At 37.2% G+C, this 18,096-nt stretch overlaps 1 protein-coding gene across 1 annotated transcript; it reads left to right on the forward strand.

Annotated features, from left to right (window-relative positions):
- Positions 1-5,800: 5,800 nt before the first annotated feature.
- On the forward strand, positions 5,801-10,445 carry LOC130735942 (zinc finger protein BALDIBIS-like). Its single transcript, XM_057587810.1, has 3 exons — positions 5,801-5,954; positions 6,266-6,665; positions 9,075-10,445. Exons 1-3 carry the CDS (start codon positions 5,801-5,803, stop codon positions 10,096-10,098), a joined length of 1,578 nt encoding a protein of 525 aa, XP_057443793.1. The 3' UTR covers positions 10,099-10,445.
- Positions 10,446-18,096: the final 7,651 nt, after the last annotated feature.

Here is an 18,096-nt window from a genome sequence, read left to right on the forward strand (position 1 = left end):
AAGAGCATCAAAGCACTCAGAAACTTATTAATTTCCCCGGCTTATCTTTTAGGTAGCCAAACAACAAAACTGCTCATCGAGCGAAAGAGTATAAAAATACTCGGAAACTCATTAGTTTTCCTAAATCTTGGATTCTGTGACACTTCTCATTTTCCAAAACTAATATCCAAACCCTAAGCTTCCATATGAGATTGTTATCATTATTTAAAGGGTTCAGAGGTTGTTTAATGTATTATGAATTTTCCTTGTGAAATAGTTTCCATTTAGTTTTGTCTCTAACCTTATGAGTTTTAAAAGATCTCGTAATCCCTAGTAATTCCCAGAGAAGGTCTCGATCCATCAAAACAATAACAAGGCCCGAAACTCTGTTCGTCCCGTCAAACTTTCTCGAAATCTCATGATAAGTTCTGGCGTAATTGCCCGTTTATCCTCTCTGACGTACAACAGATATATGTGTAATCTCACAATCAAAGTAACACAATCCAACAGTCATAGCACACATATCAACACATCATGGGATAAGCATTTAGCACATAACATGTGAATCAATATCAACACATCCTAGATTAACCATTTAACACATAGCATGTGAATCAATCTCAACCAATTCAAGCAATAAATGATTATCAATTGTCAGTCGTAGCCTCAGAAAACGTTTTTCCCAATCAAACACAATCAAGTGCATAAATAGTAAATCAAGTCGAAATTGTCGACACCTAAATCATTATCTAGTATTCAGTGAGTAGCCCTCACCTGTAGGTTCTCCAGTTTGCTCCTCAAATCCTCCTTCACAATCTTCCTCTCGAACTCCACAAAGTTCCTCAAACAAACCTTAGAGCAAATTCACAGAAATCAATCACAATGAGTCAGAAACTCAGCAAACCATAAGTACTAGGGTTACACGAAGCATTATAAACCTCGAAGTACGATAATCTAACGCGTTAAGACAAGTTTTCGAAAAACGAAATTTTCCTCCCCCTAAAGAGGAGCTCTCGGCCACACATCACAATTAAGTGTGTCAATTTTTCTTCGATCAAACTTGGTTCCTAGGTTATCATTAGTCGTAACTAAGACGAATCTAAGCTCAGAAAAATTTTCGGATCGAAAACTGTCGCAAGGGTATTTTGGTCAACATTTTCAGCTCAGAATTTCAAAATTGGAATTTTGAAAAACAAATTGGATGAGGACGTTACCAACGACGTTTATGACGACTAATTCTACTAGCGCTAAGCTAAGTCGTGAGTTTTCAGCTTAAAGGACGAGACTTTGTCTCAAAATGGGTTTTTCCTACAGAAATGAATTCCGGCGGCATTTCGGCGACATTCGGCAAAATGTAATCCGCTAGAAGTACTCTTGGGTGCGTAGGGAATATGTTTAGACACTAAAATCAAGCTATTTGGACAGTTTTACAAAAAGCTCAAAACTTTGAGCACAGAAAGACATAGAGAAAGACGACAAAATTGACGATCAGAAGTGAGGGATAGTATCTATACCTCGTAGTCTTCGAATAGCAACGAACGGTGAAGCAATCGGGCAAGAAACGGCGAAAATCCTCTTCTCCTCCTCCTCCTATGTTGCTCGCGGGTTTGGGAAAGAAAATGGGTGAAGTTTTGCAAAATTTTTCATTTTCTTGCTATTTATAGGTTTTGGAAAATGCGGAAAAGTGAAAATTTCGCGATTCCGATTTTTCCTACGTATTCCTCGGAGAATTCTAAGATAGGTTCTGGCGACATAATTCCAGAACTCAAAACAGGCTTCTTGGAATTAAATCAAACGATCCAAAGTCGGTGGGAATCGATTTATCCCGAAAAACTACTTTTTGAAGTTGATGTCGGATGAGAAAACTTCGTTCTGAAGAAAGATTGGAAATATCAAGAGAAATAGGTGTACGCGTGTGGAATCTTCATTTGAAGCTCCGAATAGAAAAAGTCTTCATCGTCGGTTGATTTTAGGTTTCTTGATCTATCAGTGATTTAGTTTCGGCAAACTTCCGAGTATTGGAATTTGACGTTCGTACATTCTAGGGTTTCGTATCGAAACGCTTGTTTATAGACGATTAAGAGAAGTTATAACATTTCTCTGAAGATTTTTGGAATTAGTTTCCATCGTGTCTTTAAGTATAATTTAATCGTGTTACGATCGCTCTTGTCTTAGTTATAAGTAAATACTAATCGTGCTATACTTTTATCGACTTTAATACTATCCTTAGCCTTTTCCTGAACTTTCTCCTTCATAAATTAATTCAATTCGATAAACTTTTTCAGGTTTTCCTTCACGTTACATCGACTAATCGTGAATAGGAATTTTATTCGGTTTATTCTAAACTTAAAAAATTGGGTCTCACATGATGAGTTATATTTCGGAAAGTCGTTCGTCGCAACGAAGAGATAATGCGACATATTTACCGTTCGTCGCAACGAAGAGATAATGCGACATATGTACCGTTCGTCGCAACGAAGAGATAATGCGACCTAAGCACTTTATGTCATAGTATAATACCGTTTGTCACAACGAAGAGATAATGTGACTATGAAAATTCGTGCTTTTTAGTAGCGTACCTTTTGTCGCAACGAAGAGACAATGCGGCCTATATGCATATAGTTTGTGGAGGTGATTGTTGTTGAATGATGAAGGTTGAAGTTGCTTCCCAATTTTTGTTACTCCGTTATTGAATTTAAAGCTTGTGTGAAAATGTATGGAGCTTTCAGAGATTTATAAAAAAAGTCCAAGAGGATATTGATTTAAAGTTTCTTATGTATATATATGATATACCAAAAATCTGGTTTTAATGATCGTGCCTTAAGTGCTTCTCCTTTCCGCGCACTTTATTTATTATGCCTCACTAAGTCTTTGTGACTTACCCCATTATTATTTCCCTTTCTTTTAGATTCACAAGCAGGTGTGTAGCGGATTTCTAGGCCTTGTTCAGTTACCCAGGAGTCTTCACTTGTTTTGGTATGCCTCCATTGTGCGGTGGCTAGTATGTTCTTTTTGGTTGACTCCAGTATGATGCAACCATAGGGATAAAGAGTCATTTTCTGGTTCTGAGTTGTAATTAGTAAACTCACTATGTTAGCGCTTTGTTTGGTTTGTACTCTTAAGACCCTATGATGGGTGTTATTTTGTTATGATGTAATATCTGGTTGCTGGGTTTCTAGATATATATTATGACAGGTATTTTTCATTTTGATGAGGTTGATGTTGAAAATACAAAGGAAACTCTGTCGAAATTTCAGTAGAACTTGATACTTTGATTTATGTGTCCATACTATGGTCTTATCTATAGGCTTGCCAGACTAGTAGAGAGTTTGGTTGTTGCTAGTCTGTGCGCCGGTCATGCACCTAAAGTGGGTCGTGACAGTCCCCGACTATTAGCTTTTTGTGTGGTTCTCGTCCATGAGGATCACAGATAGTTTGTCGGACATAGGAGGTCTTTTGGAGGCCGTTCTTGGCTGACTTACTTTCTTGGAGGACTGTATTTATAAGGTTATGACTCTGACTATGGGTCGCACTCATTTGCCTGCGGGCACCACTTTCAGTTACTTTCCGTCAATTGAGGACACTCGTGACAATGTTTTTAGTTGTAGCGAGGGTTGTACATATATTGTATGTTAGTCGCTGTTAATCGCGATTGGGTTGAGTCTTTAATTCGACAAGTTTTTTTATTTAAACAAATCAAAAAAAAAATATACCTGCTTTTCCGCTTTATTTGATTTTTGGTTACTAAAGTGACGCCACCGAAATCGGGGTGTTACAATCACTCATAACAACTGGTCTGATTAGTTCGAATTTATGACCCAAGTTTCCACCTTCACTAAGCAATTGGAACATTTCTTCTTGAGTTTTGAATTCAATGGCTACCTCCTTGGCTCCATGTAGATGACCTTTGTTCGTAACCACCCATACTCTCTAAGAAACTTCTCTTTCTCTTCCACGTTTTGAAACCCTATCAGCGATGCCACAACTATGTTGCCTACCCTCCTCTTATCATCCTTCCTTGAGACTGTAATACCATCCCTTGCTTTTTGACCCGCGGCTGCCATTGTTGACCCGCGGCTTACATTTTCTACGCCGTTTCCCCCCCTCCTTTGCTTGGGTGATGAGAAAAACAAGTATCTCGCCAGTGAAACTTTGGTTGGTACCCCGTTCATAAAAGTACCATTGAGAGTTTGGATGGCAGCCTTCACGTCTTTGTCTTGCAAGAACCTCACGAATCCGAACTTGAACTTTCGGGTCCTTTTCTTTTCTCTCTGTACCAAGACACATGTAGTTCTTCCCACCCTGGAGAACGCTTCTTTGATCTGGTAATGTGAAATCTTATCTTCAAGGCCATCAATGAACACAGTGCGATTAGCCACCCCCTCTCCTACAGATTTGGACATACCAGCTCTCCGGTTAAACCTCCAACCACCGTCGCATTGTATTGCTCCACCTTAGTCTTCTCCGCATTTCCATGCTCCGTAGAAGAGTCTTCTTTCTTCTCCACGTTGCTCCCAACCAATTGTAGAGAGAAGGGAGAGCACATCTCTCTAAAACTTAAAGATTTTTCTTCTTACCAATTCAACATAATTCTAACAGAACTGATTATCACACGTCATAAAATTCAGAGAACAAAATTACTCGGTTTAAACATCGGCAACTCAATGCATATAATCACAAGTGTAATTAAGCTTTATTCATGTATTTTGTAACGAAAATCGTCGCCGGATTATGATATGCAGCAGCAGATTAATTAGGAATTTATTATTTTTAGTATTTTTAAATATATTTAGGATCTATTCTGAATCTATTCTGTTTTTAATTCAGTTTAGGATCAATTTGTTAGGATTTGTTATTTTTAATTACTTTCTAATTGAGTTTAGGATCTTTTAGTTAGGATTTTTTTTATTTTTAGTTTCATTAGGGTTTTCCTATTTCTCTATTTAAGCACTTGTAAGGCAATAGCCTATTCAGATTATTGATAATCAAATTTGAGATTTCTCCCTCTTTACTGGTGGATTCCAGACTTTCTGGTAGATTCCAGAGTTATCTTTTTAGGGTTCAGTGCTTGCTAACCCTTACTTTCTGGTGGATTCCAGAAACCTTTTTTTTTTAGGATTTGCATTTGCAAACCCTTGTGCGTTCCGCGGGATCAGTTTAGGATAAGCTTGATCACTAACTAGTATCTACAAATTTTTTTACAAAATAAAACTGGAAAGAGAGTGTGTGCATGTACGTAGCTGTTTCAGTTCATGCTGACACACATTCTATGTCGTTACGTGACTGAGGATCGGGCCCACAGAGTCGTATGCCTCACACCCTATCTCTCTCATTAAATTTTAATATTGTTCATATTTATTTGCCTGAAAAGTATTCAGCAAAATCTGGATAAAAGTTTGAACAGAGATAAAAGGCAGGTAATAATAATAAAGCAAGAGAGGAGAAAAAACAAAAAAGTAAATTGGTGTGTGTACAGTGTATATGTGTTGGTTTATCTGCATGACACCAAATCAGTGAAGAAAAAGACTCGTAACATTTCTACCTGAAATTTCTCACTTAAAACAAGGCAACTTGAGTGCAAATTCATATCATGTAGTCATGGTGAGTTGATTTTCTCTTTCTTCATTTCAACTCTCTCTGTTTCAGTTTCCAGGTTCTACCTAGTCCCCATTTATCTATAGAAGCCTAGAATTTTCTTTGCTTTTGTGTTTTGGAATTGGGGATCTAAATTGCAAGTGGTTTTCCAGAATTTTGATTGAGGTGTCAGGTAGAAAACAGCACTCATCACTCACAGCCAAAGCAGAAGATTTGGCAACCAGAGATGGAAGCACCTTTTTCTGAAGCATCGTTCCATGGAATCACAGAAGAGGATCAGAAAAATCAGAATAACCAACAGCATTATTCTTCAACACCATCTTCATCAAGAACTCCACCTGCACCACACAAGAAAAGGAGAAACCAACCTGGAACACCATGTAAGTATCTTAAATTTTTTATAAAAGTTAAAGACCTAGTAATATTTTTTAATTTTTGGTTTCCTGTCTATTTTTGTTTTATCAGGCCATGCACCTTAATATTATTTTTATTTACCATTGATATGATACCCCATCTGGGCTGGGAAACCCTAATTCTGAAACATGTACATGTGAAATGAATAAAAATTAAGTGGGCATGTCCTGGAAATCTCTGTCTTTACCCTTTCTTAATTTCGTTGATTTTTGTGATAGTTTTAGTGAATTTTGTAATAATTTTTTGTTTGGCTTTTTTCTTTCAATGAACACAACAGATCCAGATGCTGAGGTGATAGCACTATCTCCCAAGACACTAATGGCAACAAACAGGTTTATATGTGAGGTGTGCAACAAAGGATTCCAAAGAGAGCAAAATTTGCAGCTCCACAGAAGAGGACACAACTTGCCTTGGAAGCTAAAGCAGAAGAATTCAAAAGATCAGGCAAACAGAAAGGTTTATCTGTGTCCTGAACCCACTTGTGTACACCATGACCCTTCAAGGGCTCTGGGAGATCTCACTGGGATTAAGAAGCACTTCTCTCGGAAGCATGGTGAGAAGAAGTGGAAGTGTGAAAAGTGCCCTAAGAAGTATGCTGTTCAATCAGATTGGAAAGCACATTCCAAGACTTGTGGCACAAAAGAGTATAGATGTGACTGTGGCACTCTCTTCTCCAGGTAACAACCTATACCCACCAATTAACCACTTGCCATTTTCCAATAAATAGTTCTATTATTACCTGCATTTATGTTTGGAGCATGAGATCTAGAAGCTATGGTGAATAGTGCTGAGTTTTAAATTGCGGTCTGAAACTGCAATTGCAGACGCAGTGCAAACACGTTTTTTCAAGTACCTGTAAAAGCATTGTGACCACAATTGCGACTCTATCAACCCACATTTATTTGTAATTCCGCCACATAACCGCAACCGCTATTTAGAACCCTAAAACACTATTTAATAATTTTTTACAAGATTATGGGATCCATTTGTGTGAATGGCCAAGATTTTAACTGGCAGTAAAATTAATGTTTTAGGGGTTTTTCTAATTTGATGATTATAAGAACAATTAGTTGCAGTTTCATTAGCTTACATGTATATTTGTTTTCTTCCTTGTTGGAAACATGTGTTTGGGAAGTGTCGTGTTCCTTTTCATGATAATAACACCATAACCTAACAAACCCCTACTTCTTTTTCCCTCTATTTCGATTTTGTACTACTTTCTTCTTCTTCCACATTATTTCAAGTTAACTTGGATAGTGGTCAGGCTGTGTTCAGACATGCCGACAATTTGAGTTCGTGACACACAAGCGGATAGATTCTGTTCACAAGTTTGATGGCTTTCTGGATTTGTATGCATGAATTCAACAAGTACCTACGAAAGAAACTGAATATATAAAAGATATAAATAAGACACATGGTCTTAAATTACAGTTACAAAAACAGTAAATATCGCATTAGAAAATTAGAGATAAATGAAGGTTGATGCGGCCGAAATTAGGGTGGTAATGTTGTCATGGAAACTCCAAATAAAATTCGTGGTCACAAATGAGGTTGTGGACCGTAATTTAAAATCTTTTAAAAATATAATATTTATTCTTTTTTGAAACTAAATATAATATCTTTTCTAAATATTAACTAACATATACATTGTTTATATCATACATCCTTCAGCTTCAACAAATCCAATGCTTGAAATGAACATGTTCTTCAATTTCAATTATTGAAACCCAATTTCTTGAAATTCATATCTTAATTGATTAGCTTGTCATTTTTTCATGTTTTGGTTAATTATTCCTCCAAGTATTTTACCTTGTTTGGCTTTTTATGGAATTTTAGGTTATCATGCATCTTATTCACTTGTAGACTTGTAGTCTCTATTCATTCCCGCAAATATTTGTCTTCGGGTTCATTATGATTTTATATCTTTTATGTTAAGGTTTTCTTTACAAGATACATATATTGTCTTTTACTTTGGAATGCAAAAGTCCTACTTCTAGCATTCTATATATAACTGAAAATTAAGTTCAAAAATATATATAATTGAAAATTAATACTTGTACAATAGAATAGTACAAGTTTTTTAAGGTGAAAGATAAAAAGGAAATGTGAGATGTACGTGATAGTTGTCATGAGCTAGTGAGATGGAGAGTAAAAACAATATTATACAAAAGTTTTGTAACATAATGTTTTATGAATAAATGCTTATTTAGCTTAAGGAATTTGTGACAACATTAGTAGCCAATATACGCTTTGTAAACCGTGGACCTACAATTACAAGTTAAAAAAATTTATAAATTAATTTTAGCAAATAACATACTGTAGGTTTATGAGGCTTTAACATAAAACACCGTAAAATTGCAGGTCCGCCTAATGTGATCCGTAAAAAAATACCAATTTTGGACCATTTATTATAACTTGTCCTGGCTATAGTTACAACACTACTGCCTCACCCCATTAGCTCTCTCCTCCCCTCGACACCTCCCCTCCAACACCTTGGTCCCTTTCTTTTGCGAAGAAGGGTGGGGGAGAAAATGTGGGGAGGTGGTGTAGCAAATTAGGAGGGAAGGAGGAGGTGCAAGAGGGAAGAGAGGTTGGTGATCGTGCGTAGAATGTCATAAAAAAGAGTCTAAAGAGGTTTAAAATAAGATTTTTTTTTTTTCGTGACCATATTAGATAAACCCACAATTGTAAAGAATTTGTATTATTATTTACTGAGCAGTTCAATGGTGAACTAAGTTAAAAATTGGTCCACCCATAAACAATGTTCTTATAACTAATATTAATTGCTTATAAAAAATAATAACTAACGTACAGGTTAATATGTGCTAAAAGAATTTTTTTTTTTTAATTTGTAAACCATGTTTTTCTCGATATACAATACACAAAGTTAATGTTTTTGTATCGTATTTATGTAATTTTAAAAGTGAAATGTCATAATTAGAGCAACTGAAATCAGAAGGACGAAAATCACACATTTATAAAGCTACCTAGAGCAAAAGTGCATCCTTTAATTTCATGAAATTCTTTTTTGAGAGAGTATACCTGAGTACATCTATGTAATTGGTTCTCTGGGAATATTACTGCAGAAGAGACAGTTTCATCACCCACAGGGCCTTCTGTGATGCACCGGCTCAAGAGAATAATACATCACAACCACCCAACAACATGAGCAGTGCAATCAGCAGCCAACTCTATGGAAGTAGCAGCAACAACAACCACATGTCCTTAGCCTTATCTCAAATGTGTCCACAGATCCATCACCAAACCAACAACAACAACCAATCCGCCAGTGACCTGTTGCATTTTGGTGGAGCAAATATTGCAAAGACTGAAGAATCCAACCACAATTTTCCATCAACACCATCCCTTGGCTTTTCATTTAAACCTTCACTCTATCAAACCCCTTCTTCAATGTTCTTCATGCCACCAGAATCAAACCAAAACCAAAATTACCATCATTTTGGTGGGACTGATTCCAAGCCATTCCAGGGGCTAATACAATTGTCTGAACTTCACAACAACAATAGCTCCTTCTCTGAACATTTCAACATTTACAATATTGAAGGGTCCAGCTTCTTCTCTGAAGGGACATGTTCTGTAATGGGTGATCATCATCAACATCACCAATTCCAAACAAGCTCCACCACAGTCCCTTCTCTCTTCAGCAGCACTTTTCTCCACAGCAGCAACATCACTCCTCACCTGTCAGCAACAGCAATGCTTCAGAAAGCTGCTCAAATGGCTGCAAGTTCCAGCAACAACACTTCCTCAAGTTCTGATCACAAGCCAAACTATGGAAACATGCAGGACCAGATGATGAACTCTTCCATTTTTGGAGCATCTGATGATCATGATTATGGCTTGAAGGAAGAAGAACCGAAACACCTGCAGAAGATGATGAGTGCTGGAGGCTCTGAGAGGCTCAGTACTAGGGACTTTTTAGGAGTTGGTCAGGATCATGTAGTGAGAAGCTTGAGTGAAGGAGTTTCAGAGGAAGATCCACAACAACAGCAGCAACATGGCTTCTTCAACTTGAGCTCTTTGGAAGCAGAGAGAAATGGAAGCAGAGCAACAGGTCAGTGTTTCGGAGATGGAGGGAACTTTCAGTGAGGGAATCTTGCTAAGCATGGGCATGCAGCAAAAGAATGAACAAAATGGTAGCTAAACAAGATTTGAACTTCAAAATTATTGGTCCAGTTTTTATTATTATACATTATATGTATGATGGAGTCATGTTTTTATTGGTAAACTCTTGATGTTTTTATTGGTAAACCCTTGATTCTGTGCCAGCAGCATTTTCAGAAAAAAGAAAGGGGTTGTGTGTGTGTGTTTTATGATGATGATGACTTGTTGTCTTGCATGCGGTGAACAGCAATGTGGTGTAGAATTTTGTTCCTTATGTTGGTATGTTTTATTTTGGATATGTAATATAAAGTGAGTATCAATTTTTTTCTCCATTTTCTATCGTATACCTAATATATCAATCTTTATTTTAATTTTCTCACTTTGATAAAGGTGGGGGAGTGTTTGATATGTGAGCAACTCAATTTCCTATGTAATATACAATAATTCGTTTTGTATTGGTAAGTCACGATCGAGTGTGCGTGTTTCCTCCGAATAATGTGGCTTTCACACCCTTTTTTTTGGGTGAAAAGATGCGGAAGAAAGAGAGAAATAGAAAGAAAAGAAAAAGTACAAGAGAGAATGTTAAGATTTGGCTAGCTCATTCCATTTTGGGCTTAAATCTTCAGTTTATTAGAATTTAATTTTAGGGGCGGGATTGTGATAGAGTTTATAGGAACTTATTATAAAATAAGGATTAATAGAATCCACTATAAATAGGATGACATCGTAACTCTAAAGTAACACAACTGGCTTTTGTGCAATTGAGAGAAATTGCAATTTCTTAGTGACTGATAATACAAATCAATAAGAGGGTTATAGCTACTCTATAGCCACAGAAGTAGATACAATTTGTTGAATTGCGTGATCAAAGTATTTTGTGCTTGTTCTTATCGCTTTATGTTCTCGCTCTATTATACTCTGTGCAATCCAAGTGTTTTTCCCAACAATTGGTATCCGAAAATGACTTCTAGCGTTGCAAAATTCGAAGTCACTTAGTTTGATAGAACGGGAAATTTCAGGTTATGGCAACGGAGGGTCAAGGATTTGTTGGCTCAGCAAGGATTGCAAAAGGCGCTTCGAGAGGAGAAACCGACGGATCTGAACGACACAGATTGGAAGGAGATGAAGGAGAAGGCTGTTGGATTGATACGATTATGCGTTTTGGACGAGGTGTTGTATAATATCCTAGATCTCACAACACTGAAGGAAGTTTGGCAAAAACTGGAGAGCCAATATATGTCCCAAACAATCATGAACAAATTGTTCGCCAAGAAAAAGTAATATAGTCTGAGGATGCGGGAAGACTCATATCTGTAACATCATGCCAATGTCCTCAACACCATTATTGCTGATTTGGTGCGTTTGTGTGTGAAGATTGACGATGAGGACAAGGAAATCATTCTGTTGTGTTTGCTCACCTAGTGACTACCCTGACATACAGGAAGGAACCTATCAAATTGGATACCATCACTTCTATACTCTTGTCTCATTCACAAAGGAGACAAAATTTAGGGGAGGGAAGCCAAAGTGAAGGCTTGTACGTGAAGGGTGGTCAAGATCGTGGAGGGGACATTCTAAGGATTGGAAAAAAGAAGAAGAAATCAAAATCCAAGTTACGGCAAAATGCAGAATGCTATGGTTGCAAGCATAACAGGCATTGGAAGAGGGATTGTCCTAACCCTTCTAATTCTGCAAACGTGGTTCAGACTGAAGTGTAATTCAGGTTCCCTATAGAACGAATGTCCTGCACGATGCTGGGACAATAGGTTCGACAATCGCTTAACAGTAAAAACACAAACTTAAAACAGAAACAACAAAACACAAGAATTGTTATCCCAGTTCAGTGAAAAACTTTCACCTACGTCTGGAGGGTTTGCACCCAAAGAAAGGAAATCCACTATCTCAAGATTTAGGAATTACAGACACTCATGAACACCACAGTTCATAGTTCACTTCCTAATCTACCCAGTGTATTTCTACTTAGTATCTCAACCTAAGTATGAGAGTCCCTCTCACTTTCTCTCAATCACTGCCACAGTGATTGGTGAACACAATCAACAATCAGAGTTTGAAAGTAATCAAACACACAAAACCCTTCTTTGCTTTATAGAATCAGTGAGCAAAGAGGATTCACAACTAACAAAGGACAAAACACAATAAACAATCCTAAAACACTTGATCTCTCTCGATAGCTTCAGTGATCTTCAAGTTTTAGGTCTTCATCATTTTTATATACTTCAGCAGCATAAACAGATTGCATCAACAGCAATTCAAAACACAATCTTGATAGATCTTGTTACGTATTGCACAAGAAAAGTTAGAAACAAATCTTTTAACAAAGATTGTTTCAACAAATAACAACCCACAACATAAAATCCTTATGGTACAGCTACTTGATCCTCAAGTAACTACAAACACACATCTTCAAATAATCTTCAAGGGCCCACAACAAAAACTCAAGTTGAGGACTGATGCCCTAGCTTCGCAGAATCAGATGCCACGACATCTGCTTCGATAATTGGTTGTTTTGACAAAATGCAAGACAACATGTAACAATATGAAGATTCTGGCAGTGAAGGTGACATGCTTAATGTTTAATCAGATAAGTGCACAGAGGTGTGGATTCTTGACTCTATGCTCTTACCAAATGACGTCGCACCGAGAATGGTTCAGTACGTTCAAGACTGGTAGTTTTGGATTTGTATATTTGGGTGATAACAAAACTTGTGATATCACCGGAATAGGAAAAATTCACTCAGATGAGGGCCGAGACATGTTGAAGGTAACCAAAGGTGCATTGACAATGATGACAGGAAAGTGGACTGTAGGGAATATTTACAGGTTCATTGGGAACATAGTTGTTGGTGATGTTGCATCAGTTGAGACTGACGATGATGCAACAAGGCACTGGCATATGCCTCTTGGTCATCTCAGTATGAAGAGGAAGATGGAACCTCATAAGAGGGATCTTTTAAAGGGTGTTCGGACATGCACGTTGGATTTGTGCAAGTAATGCGTACTTGGGAATCAGTGACGTGTAAGTTTCAAGATCGTGAAGCTTGAAACCAAGAGAATCTCAACTACGTACATTCTAATGTATGGGCTTCAACTAGGGAGCCATCTATGAGAGGTTCTACGTATTTCGTGACTTTTATCGATGACTTTTCTATGAAAGTTTGGTTTTATTTCATGAAGCATAAATCTGAAGTCTTTGAGAAGTTCAGATTGTGGAAGGCTGACGTGGTAAATAAGACAAGGAGAAAGGTCAAGTATTTGCAGTCTGATAATGGACATAATACATTGATACAAAGTTCAAGAGGTTTTATCAGGAAAAAGGCATTTAGAGGCATTATTCAGTCAAGAAGACACCACAACATAATGGTGTGGTAGAGAGAATGAACCAAGTCTCTCACTGCGAAGGCAAGGTGCCTTTGATTGCAGAAAGGACTTAACAAAGGTTTTTGGGCAGAGGCAATGAACATGTATTGCTATCTAGTAAACAGGTCTCCAAGGGCTTTATTCGATGGGAAGGTTGCAGAGGAAGTGTGGACAGGTATTCCAGTCGATTGAAGTAATTTTAAGATCTTTGAATGTCCAACTTATGTGCACATCACAAGTGATTAGCGTTCAAAAACTTGATCTGAAGTTGAAGAAGTGTGTTTTTCTTGGCTACACCAAGGGTGTGAAGGGGTTCAAGTTGTGGGATCCGGTCTCAAAGAAGATGATCCACAGTAGAGACGTTGTTTTTATGAGAAAGCAATGCTAAAGTAGATGGATTCATTGGATGAATCTAGTTCACAGGGTCAGGCTTCCAGGAGTGAGAAGCTGCAAGTTGTCATCGAGCCAACAACAGAGAGTCATGTGCAAGTTGTACATGAGATGCAAGCCGAGAAGGTTTTGGAGACCGAAACTGTAGATGTACCAGTTGATTTAGGTGGAGTACAAGATAATTCTCTTGTACATGATAGGGAGACCCTTCAGAGAGTTCCTCCAGTCAGATATGGGTTTAAAGACTTGACATCTTATGCAATTCTGACCAGCTCTGGAGACTCGTCTACTTTTAACCAGGCTATGTTGAGCCCGGAGAAGGAAAAGTGGGTGGGTTCTATGGTGGAAGAAATAGAGTCCTTGAAAAAGAATCAGACATGGGATCTAGTTCAGCTTCCTAAAGGGAAGAGAGCCATTGGTTGCAAGTGGTTGTAAAGGAAGAAGCCACCTGTAAAAGAAAAAAGGTTCAAGGCTCGCTTGGTAGCAAAGGGATATTCACAGCTGAAGGGGATTGATTATGATGAGATTCTCAGTCCAATTGTTAGACATACTTCAATCAAGGTAGTATTAGCCTTGGTAGCTAGCAGAGACATGCATCTTCACCAGATGAATGTGAGGGCGATGCTTCTTCATCGTAATCTTGAGAAACAAATTTACATGCAGCAGCTATTTGAAGCAGTCGCCAAGACAATGGAACAAGCGTTTTGATTCATACATGCTGCAGATTGATTAAAGAAGGTGTGATTATGATTGTTGCGTTTATGTGAGGAGCCTTGATGATGGGTCTCATATTTTCTTGCTATTGTACGTGGATGATATGCTTATTGCTGCAAAATATTTGCATGCCGTAAATTAGCTGAAAACCAAGCTGGGCAAGGAATTTGATATGAAAGACTTGGGAGAGGCTAAGAAGATTCTTGGAATGGGAATTCAAAGGGAAATAGGAGCTAGAAATTTGTGGCTTTCTTTGAAGAACTATGTCGAAGGTGTGATAAGCAGATTCGTCATGAATGATTCAAAGGTTGTTAGTACACCAGGGAAGCGACATTAGGAGGCAGTCAAGTGGGTGCTCAGGCACTTGAAGGGTACAACGGATCATGGAATCATGTTCAGTGGTGAACGGAGTGATCCTAGTGTTGTGGGATATGTTTATTTGACTATGCATGTGACCTAGACAACAAAAGGTCTACAGCAGGGTATGTGTTTATTTACTCTAGCAGGTGGACCAATTTACTGGAAATCGTCATTTCAATCTATAGTGGTCATATCCACAACTGAAGCTCAGTACATGGTTGTGGCAGAGGCAACAAAAGAGGCATTATGGCTTATAGCGTTAGTGAGGGAACTGAGTGTTAAAAAAGGTGGAGTTTGAGGGCATTGTGATAGTCAGAGTGTTATCTTCTTGGCAAACAATCAGGTCTATCATGCAAGGACAAAGCACATTGATGTGAGGTTTCACAAGATCAGAGAATGGCTTGTATCAAGACATATACGACTTAAGAAGGTTCACACATTAGAGAATGTACAAGACATGTTGACCAAGCAAGCCACCATTTACTAGTTTAAGCATTAATTTTGCATGTTCTCCAATGTTAAGCAGAGGAGGCTCACAATCCCAAAGTCGGAATTAGAAAACTGAAGCAGTAGATATTCATAGAGGAATTAAGAATTCGCCAAGGTAGAGATTGTTGAGATTTGACCCATTCTATTTTGGGCTTAAATCTTCAGTTTATTAGGAATTAATTTATGGGGATTGTGATAGAGTTTATAGGGATTTTATTGTAAAATAAGGATCAATAGAATCCACTATAAATAGGATAACATTGTAACCCTAAAGTAACACAAGATGTTTTTGTGCAATTGAGAGAAATTGCAATTGTTCAGTGATTGATTATATGAATCAATAAAGGGAGTAATAGCTACTCTATAGCCGTAGAGGAAGGCACAATTTGCTGAACTGCGTGACCGAAGTTTTATGTGCTTGTTCTTATTGCTTTACGTTCTTGCTCTATTATATTCTATGCAATCCAACAGTTCTTTCCCACAAAGAAAGTATGAGATGTGATGGATGATAAGAGAAGAGAGATAAAAATAAAAATGCGTCGAAATGAGGTGTATAAAAATTGAGGTATGAACACATCATTATTGCATTTCCACCTGATCAGAGGACTATGGCTAAACGTGTTGCTCCTACCAACTTTAATGGTCTTATTCTTATGTGGCATTTTCCTTATTTCAGTTCAAATTAATTAAGCTTAACAGTGACGAGACAAACCAGAAATATAATAATATTATACATGGTAAAGCTTTTTAGAGTGTTACTCATATACTCATTCGAAATGGGATGGGAGAGTATAATATTCTTCGGTTATTTTTTTTTTTTATTTTTTATCTTTGATGAATGTCGTTAAACATTCAGTAAATGGTTGAATGTTTCACCTGATGAATATTTTTTCCAGAATTTGAATTGGAACTTTCATTCTTGCCGGGTCTAACTTATTTACCACTAGACCAACACCTTGATGGTTGAGTGAGGACTAGATTATAAATTATAAAAGTTTAAGACAAAATGTATGATACCCCTTGAAATTTAGATGGGTACAAGAGAAATTGCCAAATTCTTAATTTATTTTAGGCTAATTATTTTTAATCCTTCTAGTTATATCGTCGGACAAATTTTGTCCCTGATAGAACCAAAGTTAAATTTGGATCCTTTAAACTTTTAGATTTCCTATTATTAATCCTCATCACCACAACTTGAGTTGTTAATGTATTCGGTAAGCGCTTACTGAGGTGATATCAAGTGTGATTAGGGTTGTAAGGGAACCAGACCCAAAAAATCGATCATTTTTTTTAAATCGGGTCGGTTAGACTGGTTAGCGGGTCACGTGAGTGAAAAAATAGGTTTATTACGGTTTAGTTCGGTCGGTCTCAATTTGGGCATGAGCCCGACCGAACCCACCGAAGTAATTCTGTATATAAAAAAAGGACCTGTTCCAAGTCAATGAGGCAGCAATAAAAAACACTACAATTTAATTTATCTTCTCCCCTTCAGTTGTCACACACACCTTCAACCATCTCTTTCTTTTCTCTTCTCCCCTTTTGATGAAATGATATTTGATGAAGAGGTTTTCTCTACTAAAACTGTGATCAAATATCTTTCAAGACTCAATCGTAGTACATTATTGATTTTTTTGTCCCCACATGAATTGTGTTGCTATGTATTAATCTCACTAGTTAGATTTTGGATGAGCAGTTTAGAAAGTGAAATATGAGTTTATTTAAATTAAGGAAAAAAAAAACTAAGAGATAAAAGAAGTTCACAGAGGCAAACAAAGAAGAAAGCGTATATGAAAAAATGAGTTCACTTGATTTACAACTTATTCTCAACCAATATACTCTTATAAGATGAAATTAACATTTAAGATGTCTATAAGAGCTATTCACCTACTAATTCATTAGCTACGTGAATCTACCAATTAAGAACCTAGCCTTAATTCCTTAAGTCCTAGTGATCATAAAAGGAGCATTATAGCATATGCCTAGTCGATGATAAATTCTCGAGCTCTGTTCCTAACCCATGAAGTTCATGTCATAGTAGTGGATAGATCTCTGACTGTCACTCAAGAAATCTTAATAGTTCCTACTAGATGATTCTATCCTAGAGAGGTGAGTATTTTGACTTGTCCCTCGGTTTAGACCTCATTCCAAACTCACAGTATTCAAACCTATGGGCTAATGTCCCCTATTGTCACCTAGAAAACCTCAACCCAATCCAAGACAAGTCTTTCTTAAGATGACTGATGAAAGGGTGGTTCCTCTCATTAATTAAATTCACACGAACTTTTCAATTTCCGTGCAAATCCTAAAATCATCATTTTGGTAAAAGATACATGAACGCGTAAATAAAATTATTAAACCTAAGACATAGGTGTATCCCGTTTATATGAACTAAGCATAGATCAATTGATATCAATTTTCCAATTTATTTATGAATTAATATAAATCCTTAAAATCACCAATCGACCAATTGAAGCATTAAGCGTGGAGAGAAACACCAAATTAGCAAATTATAATTGCATAAAGATGTATAAAATAAGAGTAAAACCTATGTACATCATCACAAATACTAAAATATAGTCAAACGACGACATAAGGGGGTAAAGAGAAAAGTGTAACCCAAGATAGAATTGTGGCATGGACATCCCCTTCCTC

This window comes from Lotus japonicus, chromosome 2 (assembly GCF_012489685.1).
Source record: "Lotus japonicus ecotype B-129 chromosome 2, LjGifu_v1.2".
NCBI classification, from domain to species: domain Eukaryota; kingdom Viridiplantae; phylum Streptophyta; class Magnoliopsida; order Fabales; family Fabaceae; genus Lotus; species Lotus japonicus.

What these genes read in the sequence shown, in the direction of transcription:
- LOC130735942 (XM_057587810.1), top strand. Translation starts at nt 5,801, where the DNA reads ATGGAAGCACCTTTTTCTGAAGCATCGTTCCATGGAATCACAGAAGAG. An exon ending in AAACCAACCTGGAACACCAT is followed by an intron (nt 5,955 to 6,265) that starts GTAAGTATCTTA and finishes TGAACACAACAG; the next exon opens with ATCCAGATGCTGAGGTGATA. An exon ending in TGTGGCACTCTCTTCTCCAG is followed by an intron (nt 6,666 to 9,074) that starts GTAACAACCTAT and finishes ATATTACTGCAG; the next exon opens with AAGAGACAGTTTCATCACCC.